General features: G+C 43.5%; 1 protein-coding gene and 2 non-coding genes across 14 annotated transcripts in view; all 3 read left to right on the forward strand.

Annotated features, from left to right (window-relative positions):
• The window catches only part of LOC135905513 (cell adhesion molecule Dscam1-like), a 910071-nt gene that overhangs the window by 865154 nt on the left and 21110 nt on the right, over nt 1-23807 (forward strand). For all 12 annotated transcript variants that reach the window (XM_070535540.1, XM_070535538.1, XM_070535541.1 and 9 more), the window contains 5 exons: nt 25-144; nt 5715-5894; nt 6300-6447; nt 6687-6835; nt 16521-16652. In XM_070535540.1, coding sequence (XP_070391641.1) covers nt 25-144; nt 5715-5894; nt 6300-6447; nt 6687-6835; nt 16521-16652 — 729 coding nt within the window. The remainder of the gene's footprint in view (nt 1-24; nt 145-5714; nt 5895-6299; nt 6448-6686; nt 6836-16520; nt 16653-23807) is intronic.
• Nucleotides 7568-7640, forward strand: TRNAT-CGU (transfer RNA threonine (anticodon CGU)). The gene has a single exon. It is a non-coding gene; the product is annotated as a tRNA-Thr (tRNA).
• Nucleotides 8035-8107, forward strand: TRNAT-CGU (transfer RNA threonine (anticodon CGU)). Its single transcript has one exon. It is a non-coding gene; the product is annotated as a tRNA-Thr (tRNA).

A 23807-nucleotide genomic window follows, 5' to 3' on the forward strand; every position in this document is an offset into this window, starting at 1 on the left:
CGAGCATGCACCTCTGGCTCGCAGTGCCCCCGTCGTGGACCATGGAGCCGAACGACACGACCGCCGTGTCTGGACGCTCGGTGTACATCGACTGCCAGGCCAGCGGTGTGCCCCAGCCTCACATTCGGTGGAAGAGCGCTGCAGGTAATCGGAAAACGAAAGCCCAGCACGCCTTCTGTTCCCACGCTACTGTGTTGCTGTCAGTTTTCAAACTCCATAAAGTTGGAGCTGCGCGAAAGCATCACTCCTTATCTGCTGCTCGCTGTTCCTGCCGAAGAAACTTTAGTTGCTAACCTCTCTCTTCTTGTCTCGTCCACCATACGGCAGATGACGAAGGTATTTAATGTGTGGTATGGCCTTTATTTCAGCAGCAACTGTAAAGGCTTCGCCGAGCTCATCATAATGAAGCGGACGTTGACGTGATCAGACTTGCAGCTTCAATTGCCAATATCGGCAAAAGAAAGGGAGCGATTAAAAAAAGAAGTATTTCGTACTTACAGAACTGCGTAGTTGTCAACTTATTGAACGAAATGCCCCTGAATGCGCTACCCCAAAACCACTGGGATGTTTGCAGCGCTGTCCTTAATACTACTTTCTCAGCGGAACACGCAAAAGCACAGCGCAAGAACGCCTTTAACGCGAGGACGTGTGGGATTGGCAAAGAACTCGATTTATAGTACAGCGATCGCAAGGCTGAGAATGGGCCGAGTTAACTGTTGCGCAGAGCTTCTCGAGGTGCGATGTGGTGATGTGGAGATGCTTGCCTCCATCCACGCCGTTCGCAATTATTATTATTATTATTATTATTATTATTATTATTATTATTATTATTATTATTATTATTATTATTATTATTATTATTATTATTATTATTATTATTATTATTATTATTAAGAAATGTGGCTTATGGTACTACACTTAACGACAATAATATTTTTCAGGAATTAGGATTTTTCACATTGGAGGGTTTATTTACCAGAACTGTTATTATGCGGCATAATTGGAGCGATGAATTCAAAGAGGCATACGATACACCTCGTTTGTTAAGAAATAAAAAACGTTTTAAGGTACCCTATTCCACTACTAAGTATGGTGAAGCGAGAAGAAGTGTATACATCCCAAAAATATTTAACGATTTGGCCGATGAATTCTTCTTGGCAACTTCGAAAAAACAGTTGAGGAAATTATTGATGAAACTTTGAAATTTACTCCTGATCTTTAGTTAAGTTGTTGATGTGTTTCTCTTTATTTACTATGTCACTGTCTGTTAACGGGTAATACTACCAAACATTCTTCTCAAAGTTGAAAAAAACGTGTTATTATGTATATGTCTACCTTTTCACTTTTTATGGAAATATATAACCACATCGCTGTACCGACTCTGCCGGGCCTAGTCGCACAAGTCCTCGTAGACTTAGACAGGCCCGTTTCTTTGTATTGTGTTTGGATGTGTGTCAATAAATACTATTATATTATTATTATTATTATTATTATTATTATTATTATTATTATTATTATTATTACGTTATCACGATTATTAGTTAATATGTTAGCTGTTTAATTATCTTACACCCCTGAATACAGAGTTCTAAAATGCACCTTTGCCCAATAGCTCTTGCTTAGTACATTTCATCAGCATTCCTCCCCACTATTTCTTAGAACGCGCAAGACAAGTCAAACCTCCCTGCTGACAAATAGGCTGCCGCTACAGATGCCAGCTTACGCTTACGGATATTGCCATTGGTACGTTCTATCGACGCAAGCTGCATATTGTTTCAGAGATTCCCACCGAGGGAGTCCCCAGGCAAGTTGCCGGTGAGTTCCTTGTTCGCATCGACGAGAGGAAGAAGCTAACTGCAGGTGCGCCAAAGTGCTCACCGCACGCATTGAAAGTACGCGGCGGCTCTCTCGGCGTGCTTATCGTTTCCTCTTCCGCAGTTCCGTGTGCGGGCGAATCGCCGACCGCGAAAACGCAACCACGCGTGCGTGTGCAGGATCACCTGCGGATGACATTTAAATTTACCCGCTTCCGCGTTAATTCTCTTCCGTACGCCTTTGAATCCCTGCTGCAGAGATCGCGCCGAGCCTTCGTCTTCGCCTCTCGGCAAATGCAGCATCGCTTGATGAGCTTCATTTTCATTTCGGTTCGCATTGGAGCAAGTAGTGCGCTGGTACTGGAACGTGTTTTTTAAGTCCGTTTCTCCTCGAAGGGCGTAACGAAAATGCAGGCATACCGGAGTGTGTCTTTCTACGAGCGCATTTGCTGCATCGCGTGCATTGTGCTATCAAACTGATGACGTTGAATACAATGTCGTGCGCAAATATAAGGAATGGGACTCGAGCAAGGGTGTTGGTCCGATTTAACGTAATCGTAAGAAATGGTTTCTCAATTTTAAAGCCAAGAATGGTCATTCGCCGTGTTGTGCTATGACAAACGAAGCCGAGAGCAATAAACGGGTGCCAAATTCACGGGTTTTTCGTCCACACGAAATGTGTGGCACTGCACTACACCAGTAACATGCTATCATGAATTGCTAATTATTCGCAATGCTTTGAGAATAGTATCTTAGTGAAAATATATATTATAGAAGCAATGGGGGGGGGGGGGTGAGGTCATTTAAAAAAGAAGCAGTTGTGTATTTGCGTGGACTTGAACATGACGATGTGAACTTTATATGTAAATTCAACCTCTTGATATGGCACTTCCGTCTCCTGTCTGCGATTATATGGACACTTCTGTCATATTGTCTTGTCAAAACCATGGTGGTTGTCCGTTGTAACAACTGTTTCATGTTGGTGCATAAATTACCAACGCCATTTGTTACGGAGCTGGCTAGCGTATCAATAGATTTTTCGGGGATACAATATCTGCATTATGAGGCATTTTTTCAAGCGAAGCTTGTATTTCTCAGAAGTGGCCTTGTCACGGTCGCGCAAAAAAAATAAACAATTGCTCCCAGAGCAGAGCAGCGGCGTGAAAGGGTGGTTTGATTAGTTTACAGCTGCGCTGGTGCCCGAGCATGAGTTATTAGCAAGTATACCAGCTGCATAGGCGCGCGCTCATGACAAGCATGCAACCAATCAGAGCTGTTTCGCTTCAGTAGGATGTTCTGGCCGGCTAGTTAGTTCATAACTCTATACATATATTTTAACTGCACAAAAAAACGAGGACTCAAGAAAGGAACACACACCACACCACGAGCGCAGTTCTTTTCGCCCAGTTAAAAGAACCGTCTCGCTTCCGCCGAGGAAAAAAAGGACAGGAAAGGGTATCGCGTGCGCTGCCACCGGCTTCGCTTCCGTTCAGTTCAGTCGCGAAAAACGGATGGGATGGCCACGCGTTGTGCGTTCCCCTGAGGAACGGGCAGCCTTCGACACGGCGCAGCGTGAAATCGCCCGTGAAATGGCTCACCGTCGTCGCACTGATCCAGCCGTTAGAGCTGCCCGAGCTCAAGCAATCCGACAACAGCGAGAAGATCCCGAGCTGAGGGAGCGGAGGCCGAAGCGATCCGGCACCGTTAGCTGTGGGTTGCTTAACGGTGACGAAGGTCAAGTGCTCTACGGACAAACTTCCCTTACCCCCATTTGCCTCTAGGAGAAGGGTTGGTCATTTTGTTCGCATTATTTTCCATACACGCATGGCACGGTACCGCTAGTTCAGTCTGGCGGTAGCGATAGATAATACTGCACTTCATCAGTGGTGCTGAAGCGCAGCAATTGCCGGAACAGTAATTATGGATAGATACACCTGCAGCTTCCCCTCCTCTGCTGCTAGAAGAAACCGTGGCTACTTTGTACCACCTCTTTAGCACGCTCGCCTTCAAACGGAGTTTGCCGCCACAAAGGTTTAAAGTACGAAATTTATTGTGCGCGCGAGTACTAATACGAACCAGATAGAACATAATTCACGGCGAAACTGGCATCGAAGAGAATACGCTTCATCTATTGCGTCAAAAGTGCGACGGAAGAGGCTCAAATACAGTTGTTTACTATTGAGGTCGACATACAATGACTATTTTCTTCTCAATCTTTGCAAGCTCACGTGGCTGCGTTTCATATGTGTCGCACGGTAAATTTCGTAAAATGACTATTTTATCTCAATGTTTGCGAGCTCACGTGAGCATGCGTTTCCTACCATGTGTAGCACGGTCAATTTCCGACCAGGTGACAACTTTGCGGTGAAGAAAGTTCATTTGAACTGCCCATTCTTGTTCAATGCTATATTCGTCCTTAGCTAAAGTCGTTCGTTCCTAGCACTTCATAAACTCTGACTGCGACAGTTTGTTCAAGCACGTCACCGCTAGCTACATAACTAGAGTGTGGTGATATCAAAACATTTATTTCTCATATGAGTGATGTAGCGTTATTTCTTCTGTCGTGGTAGCAGGTTATGTTGTTTGCCGTGCTTGATGGCGTCCAAAATAAATAAAAGAAAAATTTACTTCAAGCAGGCAACTTCTGTTAAATGAAATGACTGAATATTTAATATATGTTATACAAAGTGATTACTAATCAAATCCAAATAAAAAATTATCCCGGTTTCGCCTAAGATAGAGCCCATTGCAGGAGGATGAGAGAGACGTTATAAATGAGGAGCCACGGAAAGGATCAGCACACGTCTGGCATCCTACTCCGAAATCGGGGAAAGCGGCTAGTGCTTCCGTTTACCGCTGAACATTGTTGGGAATAATTAATTGTTCGAATAAATGTTTGTGAAACCATCTTTAAAACTATGCCTTTAAACGAACTTGCTTGCTCGAACACACGCCTTCCTTTTAAGACGGGTCGATATCCAACCAGGGTTGTAAAACTGAAAAACCCATGCAGAAATTGTCACCGGACATTTCCGGTGACAAGTTCAAGCCACACGACAAACTATAACCACATGTCATACGTTATTACCATCAGATATCTTGCCCTATAATCATTCTTGGCTGCAGTATACCTGTGGCACTTAGAATGGTGAAAGAAATGAGCGATGCGAGGCGTGTCCGAAAACTGTGGAAGTGAAAAAAAAAAGAAGGTAATGAGCCCTCAGAGGGAGCTTTGGGGCCTTGGAAGAATAAATCACAGCGGCTTCTTTTATCCGAATTACCTCGGCTGCCTATTCTGTAGGTTCGCCCAGCAGGGTAAAGCTGAACCATCCACGATTAAGGGGTGGGGCACTTTATAACTTATCCTCTCGACCGAAAGGATTATATCTGCAGATATTCCATCGTTCCTTACGTGGTTCTCTTCAGACGTTGGTCAAGACCTCTCCCCCCGCCACACACACACGCGCGCGCACGCACGCACGCACGCACGCACGCACGCACGCACGCACGCACGCACACACACACACACACACACACACACACACGCACGCACACACACACACACACACACACACACACACACACGCGCGCGCGCGCGCACGCACGCACGCACACTCATACACACACATACACACACGCACGCACACACACGTGCGCACGCACGCATGCACACACGCACACATACACACACGCACGCACACACGCACACGCAGACACACACACACAAAAAAAACTGGGCACGACATATCTGAGGCGCAACAATGTATTCATTGCATACCTGAGAACTTTCAAATGAGATTCGCATGATCGCTTCGCTACAGCTGCCTCGAATCTGAAGGACTGAATCATGCTGAACAACACTGAACGCAACTGAGCCGGATGTGCCGACTTTATTTGCAGAGCCGGAAAGTCCAGCGTCCCAGTTCCGCACCATCATCAGCAATTCGCACATCCACATACTCGTCAATGGAACGCTCAGCATCCGCAGCGTTGAACCCGGAGACGCGGGACTCTATCTCTGTGAAGCTTCTAACGGTGTTGGATCCGGAATCAGCCGGGTTCTCCAGCTCACCGTCCGCAGTGAGTGACATATTGGGGTTTCTTCCATGATGTGCATTCGTTCAGTTTCTTGAACTTCACTTGTTTCATTTCTTCAAAGCAAATGAAAGCTGTAACGATATTTCGTGCAGCAGCTATGAACATGTTCGTCTTGATTGAGCACATCGACAACCCTTTGATTAGGTAAACTAATTAATACTCGCGCATCATTCAGTAAAGACGTCATGACATTTTTTTATTTCACACTGCTGTTTACATGAGCCATAGAAGTTGTATAATTGAACATGTTTTGTACCAGGTTAGAACTTTCATTCAGATGGGCCTCTCAGTTATTTACTTTAAAAAATCTTTCTCTTTCTTTCTCTATCTTTTGCCCAATCCTTGCAACCCGCATCCGCCTCTGCTGCTCTACGTGTCCTGCATCAGGCGCGCCTCGGTTTTCCAGCAAGTTCACAACTGTGTCTGTGCGGCGAGGCGAGAGCAGCGAGGTAATTTGCCCAGCTCAGGGAGACTCACCCATACGCTTCCACTGGCTCAAGAACAATCTACCGCTGAACGTACTGAAGGACCACCGGTAAGCAAACTTCATCACTACGAACATAGTGATCACGGTCGCATTAGAGATCCTGAGTACAACAAAGTATAACAGTTGTGTTAAATTAAGCTGAATTTTTTTTGTGAGTGTACGGCTGGGCGTCCGGAAAATTGTCGTCCTATGATTTGAAGTTGTTCTGTTTTGGTAGAAAGCGTTAGCTGCCGTGTCGTCATTGTCGCATTTTAGTGTAAAGAGGCTGCATCCCCATTTCATTTTAGGTACTCTAGAGTGGAGGACAGAAGTGGTGACGTCACGACATCGAAAATCACCGTTCAGCACGCGGAGAGATCAGACAACGGCGTCTTCACATGCCAAGCAGCCAACGAGTTCGGTGAAGACTCGACTAGCATTCAGCTCACTGTGCAAGGTAACATCACCAACACTAGGAGAAGCCTGCTTGATCCCACCTTTAATTTTCTTTAAAGGGCAACCTATCAGAGTTCAGCCTTGTATATATATATATATATATATATATATATATATATATATATATATATATACTTGTTCTGTTTACCTTGTAGCACCACTCAAGTTCTTTACGTTTGAAAGGTAGCCTGAAGAAACCCTCTTTGCCTACTATATATATATATATATATACATACATATATATATATATATATATATATATATATATATATATATATATATATATATATATATATATATATATATATATATATATATATATATATATATATATATATATATATATATATATATATATATAATTTCCTATAATTTATCATTACTTTATTTCATTTATTAAGCACATGCAATTTCCCCTATGTTGTACTTGGTGTCAGTGTTTGTTGGCTTCTCATTATATGACTAATAATTATCGGGTCCCTCGGTTAACCCCCTTTCTTCTCGTTTATTACATAACGAGGGTCTCGAATCCGGCAACATTGATGCCTTCAGGTAGCATATGTGGGTTTATTGACCAGTTGCCTTCACCCGAAAAGATCACGTTCTCGTGACGCCTGCGGCAAAAAAGACGTTCCACGTCCGCCGCCAAGGTCTGTGAGTGGGGGCGCTGGCTAACACACCCAGGCTTCTACTAGTACACATAAACACCCAAGAAAGTGGATGGGGAAACGCCGCCGCGGTAGCTCAATTGGTAGAGCATCGCACGCGTCATGCGAAGGTTGTGGGTTCGGTTCCCACCTGCGGCAAGTTGTTTTTTCATCCACTTTGATTTCCTATAATTTATCATTACTTTATTTCATTTATTAAGCACATGCAATTTCCCCTATGTTGTACTTGGTGTCAGTGTTTGTTGGCTTCTCATTATATGACTAATAATTATCGGGTCCCTCGGTTAACCCCCTTTCTTCTCGTTTATTACATAACGAGGGTCTCGAATCCGGCAACATTGATGCCTTCAGGTAGCATATGTGGGTTTATTGACCAGTTGCCTTCACCCGAAAAGATCACGTTCTCGTGACGCCTGCGGCAAAAAAGACGTTCCACGTCCGCCGCCAAGGTCTGTGAGTGGGGGCGCTGGCTAACACACCCAGGCTTCTACTAGTACACATAAACACCCAAGAAAGTGGATGGGGAAACGCCGCCGCGGTAGCTCAATTGGTAGAGCATCGCACGCGTCATGCGAAGGTTGTGGGTTCGGTTCCCACCTGCGGCAAGTTGTTTTTTCATCCACTTTGATTTCCTATAATTTATCATTACTTTATTTCATTTATTAAGCACATGCAATTTCCCCTATGTTGTACTTGGTGTCAGTGTTTGTTGGCTTCTCATTATATACATATATATATATATATATATATATATATATATATATATATATATATATATATATATATATATATATTGGTGCTTTTGGCTACCTGCATGGCAAAATTACATTCCCCATAACTTTCTGGTTCATTCACTTTTTGTTGTAGGTAGAGCTGTTGCAATGCACCGAATGCTCAATACCATCTGCTAAATGACGAGTTGCAACAACTAAGCATATCACAGCGCACGTGTTGTACGTACATTTCAACTGTACTCTCGGCGTTGTCACCGTAGCTGTACAATTATTTATTTATTTGCAAGCCTCACAAATTGGGAGAGGGACGTGAGAGAAGCGGTGAATACAAAATACAATTGAAAGTAGAAACTTTGGCATGTAGAATGTAACAAGCCTGCGCAGACACAAGCACAGTGGTAACTTATCAAAAACTGGCAATTCCGTGACTTCATTCTCTTCCTTGAGGAAAGGTATTTCTATTTTGTTATTTTACGCCCTCTGGGACTCTCAACTGTCGCAAATGACTGCTGTAAAATTAAATGATTTGAGGATTTGGGGCAGTATATATTGCAGCTTCATAAATCTATTGAAGACAGGAATATTCAATTTTTGTAAGATGACACTCGTTCAGAGCTCAATAAAGACAAATGTGGCTTCTAAGATTAAAATATACCTGCATAACTTGCATTGTCAGTTTCCCCAAATCCAATACACAATATAGCCGGGGAGCTTAATTTAATATTTATTACCTAAAATTTTTCCTCTCATTTTTCTACAAAGTACCCATAATTGCACGATGGTTTTACTTCAGACCTACGTCGTTGCATATGAACGTTTAATTCTTCGAGATCTTTTTAGGGCAAAGCCTTTCTAGGTTTATGGTGAAGTTTCTGTCAGAGAGAGAGAGAGAGTAAACGTTTATTGTAACAGAGACTGTTTGGTTATGGTGGGTGGAGCCCCTCCTCCAGGGCCCCACTGGTTACAGCGGCTCGCCGGGCCTGGTCAAGGGTCGCCAGTTGGCTTCCCAATTCCACTTCCGCGAGTCGCGCCTCCCACGACCAGTTATGTAGAGTGTTGTCTAGCAGCGGCGAGGTGGCAGCCGCCGGACGTGACGCGCACTGGAATGTTATGTGTTCCAATGTCGGTGTTCCTTCGCACCACGGGCAAGTGTTGCTGTATTTGTCTGGGTACATTTTGTGTAGCCTGTATAAATGTGGGAAAGTGTTTGTTTGCAGGCGGCGCCAGTCCCGTGCTTGCCTCCTGTCTAGGCCTGGGTGAGGAAGGGCTTTGGTTCGCCTACTTAGCCGTTGTAACTCGAGCATTTCTCTTGGCGCACCGGGTGTCGAGGTGTTCTCCCGGGCGGTGTGGCCCGCGGCTCGGCCTGTCATGCCTCGAGCCAAGCGGTCCGCCCGTTCGTTCCCCGCTATCCCTGTGTGCGCCGGGCACCAGGTCACGCAATGATCCATGGTGAGGTTCGTTCCTAGGATGCGGAAGACGCAGCCCGGTAAAGCCCCCCCAAGGAAAAGGCGGCAGGCGTCCTGCGAGTCTGTCAGCACGTAGGCCGATTGGCCCTTAGCTTCCGCGGCGCGTATAGCAAGGGCTATGGCCACAGCTTCGGCCGTTGCAACCGATTTCGTGTGTATAGATGCTGCTACGGTTGTTCGTCCTTGGCTAGTCACGACTGCTGCAAATGTATTGAGGGCCCCTGTATTCTTGTGATACGAACTCGCGTCTGTAAAGTAAGTATCCGGGTCGCTTCGCCGCCTTAGTAAGGTGGCTGCCCGCGCGCGTCTCCGTGCCGCATGATGGACTGGGTGCATGTGACGGGGGATCGGCGCCACGTGGATTCGCTCTCGAATTTCAGATGGCAGTAGGATTGTTTCATCGCCACAATATTGTGGTGTCAGTGGATAGTTAAGTCGTTGTAAAACCGAGCGCCCCTGAGGTGTCGTGTTTAGCCGTTCACGCTGCGCCATTAGAGTGGCCGCTGCATATTCCTCGAAAGTGTTCATCATTCCTAATTCGTTCAGTCGGATCGTGCTTGTGCTTTCAGGCAGGCCGAGTGCTGCTTTACAGGCAATTCTTATGAGCTTATCCGCATGTTCGATGTCGTGACGCCGCGTGGTTTGGAAAGGCAGGGCGTACGTTAGACGACTAATGACGAAGGCGTTTACTAGTTGCATGGTGTCTGCTTCGGTCATGCCTTCGCGGCTGCGTGCAACTCTGCTAATAAGCCCAGTTACGCTCCGAACAGTGCGTCTGAGATTGGAGAGCGCTATGCTAACGCTGCCCGTTTCTTGAATGCACATTCCCAGTACGCGCAGGTGGGATGCCCTCTTGATGGGCTCTCCCTCTAAGGTGAGCTGCAGATCCGGAGCCCTGGTCGCTTGGGTATGTCTAGGTCTAATATGAATATACTCCGATTTCGCTGGAGCACACCTCATGCCTGCTCGCCTCATATAGCTTTCAATGGTGTTGATGGCCTGTTGAAGCGTGTCTTGTCGGTTTCCGTAGGACCCTTTGCAGGCCCAGAGTGTAATGTCGTCTGCATATATGGCGCAGCCAAGGTCCCGGTTCTTCTGTAAGTCCAGGGCCATTCTACGTAAGCCGACGTTAAAAAGAAGTGGTGACAATATGGATCCTTGAGGCTGTCAGAAGACCTGACTGCCGGAGTGTCCGCCGAAGCCTCATCGCTCCATGTGAAGACAGATTAAAGACAGATTAAAGAATGAAAAATGATTGACAGTGACAGTGAATGAATCATAACGTTATAATAGAGAGTGGTAGAGGTTAATAAGGACTAGTAATGACTAATAATGACTTGCATGACTTCTAATGAGTCCAATATGAACAATATGTCTATTGACGACTTTTAATGAACACAATTGATTAGAAATGACTAGAAATGCCTAGTAATGAGTATAGTAATGACTGAATGACTTCTAATGACTGCAAAATGACAAATATGTCTAACAACGGCTTGTAATGATTACAATTGATTACAAATGACTAAATATGCTTACTAGTGAGCAGTAATGACTAATAATGACTGAAATGACTTGTAATGACTAGTAATGACTATAATATGACCAATATCTCTAACGACAACTTGTAGCGACTACAATTGATTAGGAATGACTTAAAATGCTTAGTAACGGCCACTAGTGACTAATTATGACTGAAATCACTTATGACTATTGATGACTCTGATATGACCAACATGTCTAACGACGGCTTGTAATGACCACAATTGATTACAAATGACTGAAAAGCTTAGTAGTGAGCAGTAATGACTAATAATCACTGAAATGACATGTAATGACTGGTAATGACTACGAAATTACCTATATGTCTAACGACAACTTGTAACGACTACAATTCATTATAAATTACTACAAATTTTTAGTAGTGAGCAGTAATGACTTAAAGAAAGAAGAGAAATAGAAGAGGCAAAGAGAAAGAGGTGAATAATAAGAGGATGAAGAATAGGCTTTCGCCGTTCACCTCTTAAGAGAAATCTTACGACACCCTGTATTTTCTGTTCTTTTCTTTTCCTGTTTTCTTTTGTTTTCCTTTCAGTCTTCGGCACGTTTGTAAGATACGTATGTGAGCTCGACGTTAAATACTAGTGAATGGCAATGCATATCTTTATATTGGTTCGGCGCTTGCCCCTCTAATTATTTCCCTTTATTTCGCTGCTTCTCTGGTCCTGGCTCAAAGAATTATGCGTTAAGCACTGCATATACTCTCTAACTCTTACGGGATTATTAACAATTTACCGCTTCTAAAATAGAGTAATGTTCTGTCAATTTGTGTCAATAAAAAGGAAATGCAGTTTGAAGGTTAAGTAAGATTATTGTTCCGCGAACCATATAAATTCACTCTGAAAAACGTTATCCTTTATATAGGTATAGGTTTTATTACACAAGGATAGTTTACCGTATTTATTCGAAACTAAATTGTCTACGATTGTTGGTCAACCCTGAAAATTTGAATTTCTGAAAAAACGAAAAAAAAGCATTCATCAAATTTAAGCCCAACAAAAAAAAGTGCATTCGAATGCAAAAAAAAACTAAAAATGTTGTCTCGATGTTCCAAATTTATAATGCTTTCGGAATGCTCGCATCATGACATCGACCGGAATTTTGCGCCATGCCGCAAAATTCCTAGCTATCTAGTTAAGCAATGCACACCTGTTGAAAGCAAGTTGAAATAGACAGGTGTCTGAACATGTTCCGAGCGATGCCTCAAACGTTTCTGCCATCCTTTGCATGTGCATTTGCTGCGGCTTCGGGTGTTCCTGCTTTTCTCTGTGTCTCGACAAGATCGGGAACATCTTTTTCCAGCTCATGCCATCGATCTTTCTGTGGTCGGTTGTCTCTGGCGGTTGCGACCATATGGCATCCTCCAATCTAAGCTGCCTCCAGACTTTCGCGCACTTTTTTAAAGAAAGGCCATGGCACACATGTTCGATTAAATGCAATATTCAATTTGCTCAAAAACGCTTGTGTTAAGAGGAAGCTTTAGCCGGGGGCCATTATCTACATTGTAAGGCAGAAATCATTTTCTCGGCAACCACTGCACCAAATATAATGAGGTTTATTTGCATTTCAAAGAAAAGGCTGAAATCTAGTGTCTGTTGGTAGCGAAATTTGAAGTTAGGTGGTCAATATTTTTAAGGGTATTGTTGAAAAAGAATCGCAACCTTGTAGAAAACGAAACTATAAAGTTTACAGCTCTGTAAATCAGCAATGAAAAACGAGATCACAATTTAGTGTGTCTAATTGTACTATACTATAGACACAACTACAAAATTGTGATATCGTTTTTCATAAAGCACATAAAATTGATGCATTATATATGGCTCTCAAATACACCACTAATGTGCGAGTAGGACTTCTGCAGAAACCTTGCAAACAGTGCAACAAATTCACGTAAGGTGTCAATTGATAAATGAAATTTGTTCGCCTTGAATGTTCTAACGGATGCGATATCTGTTCTTAGTGCAGAGCTACGAATTTACAAACTTCGTGTTTCCATTTTTGTTCAACCTTACCAATTTTTCAGTGGTCGTCTAAAATAATTCTGGTCCTAAATAAAAAATTCGCTTCCAACAGTCACTAGAATTTAACATTTTCTCTGAAATGCAACAAATTTCCCTAATATCGGCCCAGTGGTTACCTCAGAAAAGCGTTTATCCCTTTCACATGTATTTGAATAGGCGGCATCAGAGTTAGGAGCGAGCTAAAGCTACCTCTCAAAACGGCCCCTTATTTGTTTGCCCCTTGCTGCATGTCGACCCTCTACACTTTGACAATAGTGAAGAACAATATGCATTTCAGCTCCATTACACACTTATTAAAAGCCCTACATCTTAAGTAGCGATAAAATGCACTTCTGGTCGCTGAAAAGAAAATTATATCTGCCCAAAGAAGACTACATCATGAAAGTAAAGCGCAAGAAGAGTCTTAAAGTTTAAAGAACAATCCTTTATAGCTCGCACATGTATGCCTATTGATTGCAGGAAAACAAAAGATAACGTCGTTATCTGCCAAGCGCAATCCTGCATTCTGTGCGGCCTTATCCATGAACTGTCCCTTCTTGTTTGGCTACTGTAGCGAATGCTTTTATCCATGCCATCTAGCCCTCTCCACAGTACGTTTGTCGCGATCCTTTTATTTATGACGTTTGTGTCTGAAAAGAAAAAAAAAGCTATAGCGCGAGCCTTCTATTATCAACTCCAACACCATGTAAACTAGGATGACCACACGTTCAAGCACGGCAACGGCACGTTCAAATGTGTTGCGTGTCGCCCTATATTTGGGGCATGCCTGGTCATAAACGACTACTACCTGCTGTATATTGTACAAGATAATCTCTGAGCGGATATCCTACCGTCCACTTTTCTAATGGAATAATGATTCCCTAGAAACTTTCCACATACTAGGCTTTTTTTTCTTTTTAGCCTGGGATCACGCGTTCAGCTTACTGCGTTTCCAACTACGACAGCGATGCGTGCAATGCATTTACGAAAAGAAAAAAAAAAAGAACTGCAGCTTGTTTCTCAAGCTTCAGAAAAAAGCGTTGACGTGCGACGCGCCAGCGCAATTCCTGAAATCTCGGTGCTATTCGTGGAGAAAAAAAGAAAAAGGAAGGCTAAACAACGCTGGGCATCGTAGAAGGCGACGGTAGGGGGCCGCTCCATTTGTATCATTAATCACTTGCCGGATGGTTCCATCGTCGGAAGTGGCTGGGGCAAGTGCGAAAGGGAAAAAGGAAGCTGGGCAGCAAAGCCTGCGGAAAGGGGGTAATAGCAGGGTGGAAGTAGGTGACACAAAGCGCGATTGTCTCTTGTCACGGACACGCAGCTGCGTGAAATAAACAAACGTAGCTGGACGGAGAGAAGTGAGAGCTGTCGGATGTACGGTGGCCGCGGAGAGTGCCCGGACACGCAGGAGAGGGGAAGAAGAACTGGAAAACGCGACCGTTTCTCCTCCGATACTTGCGCGGCAAAGCTTATGAAATGTGACTCAAACGTTGCCAACTACGAACCTTCACATGCGTGATAAATAGTTCTTGTATTTAACAGTTTTCGTTCAAACTGCTAGTTTTGTGTCCTTGCACCTTTGCTGCAGCGCTCTCCAGGCATTCTCATTGGAAAGGAATTGTTGGAGTTCGATAAAAGTATGCATCCAAAGCAAAATATGACTCTAAATGCATGCACCTACTGGGCTTGAATAGAATCTCTCAATACCGAATATTTCGTTGTTGTTTTCATATCTAAAAACAAAAGCACGGACGTTTTATTCCCAATCTAAGAAAATAAATAGCTCATGTTAGAGTTCGAGCAATACGATATAACTACGTCGATAAGGAAATGGAGATAACGAGTTGATTTCGCTACATTTTGGTCCGCGCGACAACTAAACGCGAAACCGCTGTCGACATACATAGCGGCTTCACGCGTTTTACACCTGTTACGCATGCGCACTATATCGCCTTCGAAGGCATGAAGCCACGACAGTGGACGCGCAGTGCGTTGCATGCCGTCGAGAACATGCTACCTTGAACACGGCGAGGAATTGTTCCTGTGGGAAAACATAGTTCGCCAGCGCTAGGCCACAGCGGGCGCGTCTTTTGACACGCAGGATACGCAGCAGACGTTTCGCAATGCTGCGCTGTCACTTGCTAAGCGGAGCCGTCAGGCTTGATGAGTACTAACTAGAATACGCTTCATGCTGCATTAAACGTTTCAATGCGTGTTCGACTTTTTAGGGAAAGGTTGGTTCCGCGCTGAAGATTTGTCGTCTCCTTTTTCCTCTGTCACCTTTACCCGCCATTGTGGCGCAGTGGCTATAGTGTTGTGCTGCGGAGCTCGAGGTCGCGGGTGCAGTACCGGTCGCGGCGGCCGCATCGCAATGTGGGCGGAATGCAAAAACGCTCGTTTACTATGCACTGGGTGCGCGTTAAAGAACACCAGGAGATCGAAATTGATGTGGAGTACCCCGCTACGGCGTGCCACATAATCAGATCGTGGTTTTCGCACGGAAAACTCGATAATGTAGTTTTAAATTTCTGAAACGTTTGTTTCAGAAAACACCACAACTACGTTGCAGTGCATGAGGAACGTTGCACCTTTTGGCTCCTATATATGTAGGTTCGTGAAACACAAATGAGGCTTTTTCTACAGTAGGTTACAACATTTATTAAACTTGCTGTGTCCGTAGGCAGAGACTTTTTCTTCCGATGTGATGGCACCGTTCAGAAAACATTTTTCTTCCGCAGGTATAATGGACTGAATAAAAGTGTTGCAATTAGCAACTACAATATATGAAAAGGATAGAGTGTGCGCATTTTTCGTAACAGACAATTATAATATATCAAATATTAACTTCGATATATAACCTTCGTCGGAGCTATTTAGTAGTGGTGAAGTTTATTACCGGTTATCCGTGCTTTTATTATAGCATGAAAAGTACTTTATCCCGGCACCTTTGCGCGCAACACTTCTTCATATCCTTGAACAAGATCTTGGGAGCATGGCCTCGCATATCGCAGCTACAAAAGGACACAAAAGCGCTGCTGCGGTATTTGAAAGATACAGGATTGAGTCAGCGTCTGTAATCCGGACTGAGCGACTGAACGATATCCCCGGTGGACTTTCTCTTCTTCTTTTAATCTTTCCGTCCCCTTTTCCCTTTCCCCAGTGTAGGGTAGCCAACCGGGCTCAGTCCTGGTTAACCTCCCTACATTTCATTTATCATTTGCTCTCTCTCTCTCTCTCTCTCTCCACGATATGCAGACGTGCCGGACCCTCCGAGTGACGTAGATGTTCGTGAAGTTGGAAGCCGCACGGCACGAGTCACGTGGTCGGTTCCTTTCACGGGAAATTCACCAATCACGCAGTACGTGCTCCACTGGAAGACAACTGATGGTGAGTCATCGACCCGATCATTTCTGCCTTTCAACGTCATATTAAACATGTTAGGTAGTTTTATAATGGGCTTCAGAGCTGCTGGCTACCGAGCGGTATAGTGAGTTTGCTCAGTGAAAACATATTACGGGTTTCGTGCACGTTTACGCTAGCGCGCTTGCGTGCGAACGCAACAGCATCAGATAGCGTGCCGGGATAATTTCGTCTACGTTTGCCATTAAGTCTCTGAAGTATTATTTGTTCCTACGTGTTGCATTCGGGATAAATGGCTAAGAAGGCGTTTCTTCTTTGAAACATTGTCGTCGCGGCGAAATTTCAGATACAAAACTAGTGCACGTTGTTTTCAGCTAATCGCGCTTTTCAGGAATATTATCCCTACAAAGTGGCAAGCACGAAGCCTAGCCGGGTTATTTGCTTTCTAAAGAACTAAACGTTAATAGTGCGCTAAGTATAGGGTACCCTTTTCGAAGACCTTGAACACTGCTATCTTTGACAACAAGACGCCTCTGCGCTTTGAGGCCTCACACCGTGCGTAAGCCTGATAGGCTTATATTGAAATGACGTCCACTATGCGCAAGCGGTAATGTACATATACACCATCCTTGCTCTCGCCTGCCATGTTTGCAGATCAAACGAATGGTGCATTTCTTCTGACGTTATGCATCCATGCTCGAGGACATCGTGTTATATAGGTAGCGTTTGGTTAAACCATTGGTTTATGAGCTTTCTCGTCATTCAATGTTTCAGAACCAACGCAATGAAAAACGGGATGCATTATTTTGAAACATCAAGTCTTCCCTACGTATTCTTGCACGCATTTCACGCACAAACTGCCTCTCACATCCCCGATCCTCGAGTTCTGTGGGCGTTCTGGGAACGGCGAGGGCGCGTCCTGCATTCATGCGAAAACCAGCTAGAAAGATAATAAACCGTCATCCACTGCTTTGTGCGATAATGAGAGATCGATGTTTACTGTACCCTGGTGTATGGTAAATGTTATGCAAAACGTGTAATTACATTTTTCCTAACTAAGAGATAAACAGCAGGAAAGATATACTTGAACGTTTGTAGTAGATGGTGTGATTTAGGTGCGTAGAGCGCCTAAAATCATGCTGTTTTTACTGCGCACATATTTAGCGATGCCTTCATGTGATTGTGATTTCACGCGCGTAACTTAATACAGGAAAGACGCATAAATGCAAGTAAATTTATCGGAGTGGATGTAACAACTTCAACATAAACATAAGTATGCCTCTGTTGAGACATTCCGCATTTTTCTTCTGCTTTCTTTTCCTTTTTTGATAGATAAGTGGGAAGCGTTTGACAGTAAAGACACAGCAGGCGAGACATGTGATCGCACAGTTGATTCGCCACCGCATGGTGTTTGTATCCAAGTGATATATATTATTTTTAGCCCATTTCATTTTAGCTCATTCATCTTTCCGAGTTTGCCTGTCCGTAAAACGGGCAATTCTTTATATTCTGAACTGCAGTGCCTATAGAATAACATTTCTTGGCCAGTAAGCTTATCGCACGCTGTTCACCGTGGGACGTATTCTGAAACAATCCACTTGGGCGATGCCATCGCTTCAGCTAAAGTATCGTCGTCAGCTGCGCGCTGATTGGTTGGTTCAGCAAACTCAGATGACGTAGTGCTCAATCAGCCACTCAGCTCATCGGATGTTGCTAAAGCAGCCAGTCAGCTTGCGCCGATGGCGAAGGCGTGGCCAAGGCGATTGTATTGGCGAAAGTAATCGTTTCGGAATGCGGTCCTATATTGTCGGCTGATGTCAACGTGAAATGTGAGCTTCCGAAACCAGCGTAATGCATTCTACAAAATCTGTTCAAACGTTTTTTTTAAATGAAATTATGAAGCTCTGTGAGCAGGTTTGCATATAAACATTGAACACAGTTGAACAGCGCATAAAATTTGATATTTAGATCCTATTATATTGCTGATATCTTCGACCTGCCTTCTCGCTTTATCTCTATTGTATGCGAGCGCACTTGCAATGTAAGCAAGAAGCAACACCAGTGCTACTTTTCAAATATTCTATTTTCTTTTTTATGCTCGAGGCCATGCAAGACGGTGATAGCTTTTGCAAAATGTCTCCCGAGGATCGTCATTGGGTACCGTTACAGCGACCGCAACGCAAAGTGCTTTTTGACGAGCAAAAATAGCAGATGGCGATAGTCAGTGACCCGGCGAAAAGCTATTACCCGAATGCTGATAAAAGTGTCAGCTTTGTTTTGATTAGTCTTTCTTCTTCAGAACTACTACTGTTCTCATAAAATTGAGTGCCATGTGAGCTTTTGTTGCTATCGATTCTTGCGAAAGGAAATCCGCAATTCATTTCGTAGAGGGACCCAAGAGAAAAGCAAGCATGGAAGGGATCTTTCACAACTTTCCAGAACAGCATGGGGAGCGGGAAAGGGAGCCCAAAGAGGTGGTACATTAGAGGCTTGCGAAAGTCTTTCCTCTGTGTGTATGAGGTGGTTGGGTGGGCCTCATCGGTTCCAAAAAGTCTGGGGGCACTTTGTGAACGAATAACGCACCGGTTTGATTTTCTTATAACACTTTTGTTGATAAATATAGAAAGAATGTTTCAGCCTTAACGTGGCTACAGTGTCACATTCTGTTGAAACGCGCCGGCGTGTAAGAAGTACCGAAATAATAAATAAATCCGGCACAGCTGGGTCCGAATATTAATATTTGCTAACGTGGGCTATCCAAACGCGGCTTAATAGAAAAATAAAAGGCGTCGCGAAAACTCCCTGTCTCGCGCTTTCAGAAAGAGCAATCTTTAATTAGGAAATGCTTGGAATGCCAACCACTGTTATGCTCTTGTAGTCATTAGAAACACAGTATACTAGAAGATCACCTGTGGTTTATTTCTTCTGCAGTCTGGGATTTTTAGCATTGCAGCAATTCTACCGAACTGTTTTCTCTTTGTGAGAGTGGATGGTTGAAAGACACCAGTTTTGGTATACATTAAGAAGACGACCACGTGTTTTGCAACGACTGTTCCACTTTTATGATGAACTCTCCTAACACGTAAAGCTAATATGTAGAACTCGTTTCTGTATTCTTCAGGAATGCATAAGGAAGCGCTGCAATCTTACAGAAATAATGCTATTCTCTAATGATGATCTGTATCGCATATAACTTCGAGTCCAGAGGCACTGTTGCTGAAGGGTTTCTTTTGGAACTGGAGTTACAGCATAAAAAGACTGGCGCTCTGGAAAGGAAAACCCGTAAGACCCGTGCCACAGAGCAATAAAAAACGTGGTCGCATGCATGCCCGTGCTATGGTACCGAAGAATCTGAGTTCGAAGGATTAGGCCAGTACCTCTCTGATAACGAGAATGTGATTTTGGCCCATAATGCCCCTGAATTAAATTTAGTTCAGGTTTAAGTTGAAGTTTTCTCAGCGTGAGACGGAAAACACAGCGCAGTATAAGGGCAAAGGACAAGTGGAGACAGGGGAAGCGCTTGTCCTGTCTCCGATTGTCCTTTCTCCTTACTGCGCTATGTTTTCAGTATTTTGGGTCTTTGGGTAAAAGATTTTGGGTCTTTCGGAGTTCCATTCCGCGTTGAAGAAATCGTGCAGAGAGCCACCAATCCAGTCATGGGATCACAGATCCTTAATGAAGGTCCTTGGCTATTTTTCACCTAAACTTTTGTAACACCTAAACTTTTGGCGCCGTTAGCGACTGCGAAAAAATCAGATGAATGAATAGGTTTCCTCAAACAACTGCTAACAATAGAAATTGAATCTTAACTTTACTTTAGCAAAGCCGCCGCTCCAATGGAATGGAGAAACTTTCATCCGGTCAGCATAGCAGGGAAAGAGGTTCGAGTTGGAGATAATGTGTGATTGTTGTGGCTATTACGTAGAAACCCTCTTTTGGAATGCACATGACGTTGGGTGAACTATAAGTGCAGGTACACCATCCAGCGCTCTATTACAATCATGACAAACGGTGCCGAAATGTCGCTATGAGTTAAGCGCATCATATATGTGATACATATGCGAGACTATATTTGTAACTTCAATATGTCAGAATAAGTTTTACAAAGGTTTAATTCGGGCAGTATCTCAACTTATCTTCTTAAATGAACTCTCAAGTTATCGCGGAATGTCTTATTAGATACCATGAAAGCTTAGCAGTGTCTAATAAGTACCTTAGCGGCATATTTTCTGCCCTGTAAAGTATGGAGTATAAAGGGAAAGTACTTGTTCAGTGTGCTCAAATCCTTACGCAGATTTCTTGGCCGATTTCAATTCTGGCCTAACTACTTGACATTTCATAGTGACACTCGCGATATGCTTTATGTGTGATATCTATATGTCATGTTTCTACGTATTGCTCACTTTGGGTGTTGAAGACCGTTTCATTGTTATGCGGAGCCTTTGACTTGAGCAAAAGCTAAAGTGTCCGAAGGCGTTAATCTTCATGAACCCACCCGCCGTGGTTGCTCAGTGGCTATGGTGTTGGGCTGCTGAGCACGAGGTCGCGGGATCGAATCCCGGCCACGGCGGCCGCATTTCGATGGGGGCGAAATGCGAAAACACCCGTGTGCTTAGATTAAGGTGCACGTTAAAGAACCCGAGGTGGTCAAAATTTCCGGAGGCCTCCACTACGGCGTGCCTCATAATCAGAAAGTGGTTTTGGCACGTAAAACCCCAAATATTATTATTAATCTTCATGAAGTTGTAGAAAAAAAGAAAGCTGTTTCTGATACCGTACCTTGTCTATAGGTTTGAGCATTTGCCGAATGAATGCGTGTCAAAGAAAATGAAAGAATAAAAAGAAACAAATAACACTGAAATAAATGATACCGCGAGATGTTTCAAAGCCATTTCTGTTGCATAGTGACATCGTTATTGAATTCTTGCTCTTTACATGTTCTGTGCAGCTTTAGCTATGCATACCTTTATGCGGCGTCATGATGACACTTAAAAAGTGTCTCGTTGGCAACTCATCTTAAGTGGACTATATCGAGTGTCTTGATAGACTACACTAATGTGACAGCTAATATTGTTCGGTTTTCGGTGCACGTTCGTATAAAAAACTGAAAAAGTGTTGCGCTGACTCCGGGTAAGTTATTTGAATTGTTACCCACCGTGGATGCGTAGGGGCTATGGTGTTGGGCTGCTAAGCACGAGGTCGCGGGGATGAATCCCGGCCACAGCGGTCGCATTTCGATAGGGGCGAAATGCGAAAACACCCGTGTACTTAAATTTGGGTGCGCGTCAAAGAACCTCAAGTGGTACAAATTTCCGGAGTCCCCCACAACGGCGTGCCTATACAATCATATCGTGGTTTGGCCAGTAAAAACCCACAATTTAATTAATTTTATTGAAATAGTTGGCTCTAACATTTCTAAACTGCTTAAGTATGTTATGGGGCGCGCCGTAGTGTAGGACCCCAGATTTAACATGCGCTCAATACATAGTACAAGAACGGTATGGCATTTCACCAACATCAAAATGCCGCCGCCGCGCAAAAGAAGTCGCTCAACGACCCCAAGATCAGCAATGCAAAGCCATACCTTCTCAGTTATCGTCGTAGGGGAGCTACTTAGCCAAGAAAAAAAGGTATTCCAGTACTATATTATTCCTCTACGTCTTGAGGCCATCGCATTTTCTCACATTAATATTAATATGCCTGAAGAGGATGCGCGAGATGTTTTGAATGGCATTGCTTTGATCTACTTCCCTATATTTTGTGTTCCCTTAAGAATGGATGAAAAGGTGAACCATCAAACCTTCATTATTTAGCGTATAGAAAAAATATACACTGCCTCCGGAACAAGGCGCTACATCGGCAAGATTGTGCGAGCACTGCAAGGTATTTAAAATTGGCGCCAAAACTGCACACCCTGGCATTTAAAAAGATGCTGTTTGTGTTTGTATGTCATCTTAGCTGTATTGGTGCATTTGCATATGAATTTGAATGTTTCATAAAATAATGCGAGTTCATATGCAAACTACGTGCGGCTTATAATGTGTTTGTTAATTCTTGTTGCAAATTTTTAGCCAGTGGGCTACTGTAATCCATTGCGTCCATGTGACTGTTTCGTTGACATGTGCCCAATTTTACCTGCGCATTTTTCTACGTTGCATAATTATGTGTGAAATAAGCATATGAGGTGAACAATGTTCAAAGTGCTCCATGAACTGCTGTTCTGAGTGCACTTGAATTCAAGTCATGTGTATCCTGTGAGATCTGTCTCACCTGCTTTGGTAAGGAGAAAGTTGGCAAGGCGAAGTTTTCTAGCTCCACGCGGAGCAACGAATGAAAAACGAAAATATATCTCATGAAAGCGTTTGGGAATGATGCAAAGAAAGCAAGCAATAGGGAGAATTTTGTTGAGTTTTTAATGCTTGCGGTGAATCTGCAAACATAAAATTCCGTTTATAACGCCATTTTGGCGTTTGTTCAATTTTTGATGAACTACCTGCCAGTTTATAGGGAAACGTTTACACCTAATAGTATATTTTATTTTGAAGAAGCGGAACCTAAAATAATAAATCATTGCTTATGAGATATTGGCGAAAACGACCAGAATTTTGTAGGTATTTTATTAAATGTAACGACACATGTGTACATTGTTCTTTTTTCTCCCTCTATTGACACCTGTACAAACCAAGTTTTTTAGGATCTGTTTGAAGACAGTAAAATCGGTGGCGCAACAATCTTTTGGATACGATCAACGAGGCTAATGCATTTGGCCATGTAGTGGTGGGTGTGCAGTTGGTGATGACATTTTTTTATATATATATTACCCAATGGCACACATTTATATATTACCCAGCGGCTACACCGTAGCCCTAATTGGAGTAAAAAATAAAACGGTTAGATACGGGCTTAGATAGATATCGGAAAGTGGGTGAAGTACCGTGACAACGCTAATCACATTATTGTGCGAAATAGAGCAGCCCGTTTAAATGGTCATCCTCCCAATACCTACTAAGAAAAGGTACACTGAAATTTGTATCTCTATCAAGAATTTCATGCTTAATTGCCTATGTGAGCAGAGCTGTCCTGGCAAAACGTTACTGAATGTTAAACGAAAGGTATCTTCATCGAGCACATATAATTTCAGGTTAAGATACTCGTATGCAGTGCTTTTACAGTAGAGCGACA

This window comes from Dermacentor albipictus, chromosome 3, assembly GCF_038994185.2.
Source record: "Dermacentor albipictus isolate Rhodes 1998 colony chromosome 3, USDA_Dalb.pri_finalv2, whole genome shotgun sequence".
NCBI classification, from domain to species: domain Eukaryota; kingdom Metazoa; phylum Arthropoda; class Arachnida; order Ixodida; family Ixodidae; genus Dermacentor; species Dermacentor albipictus.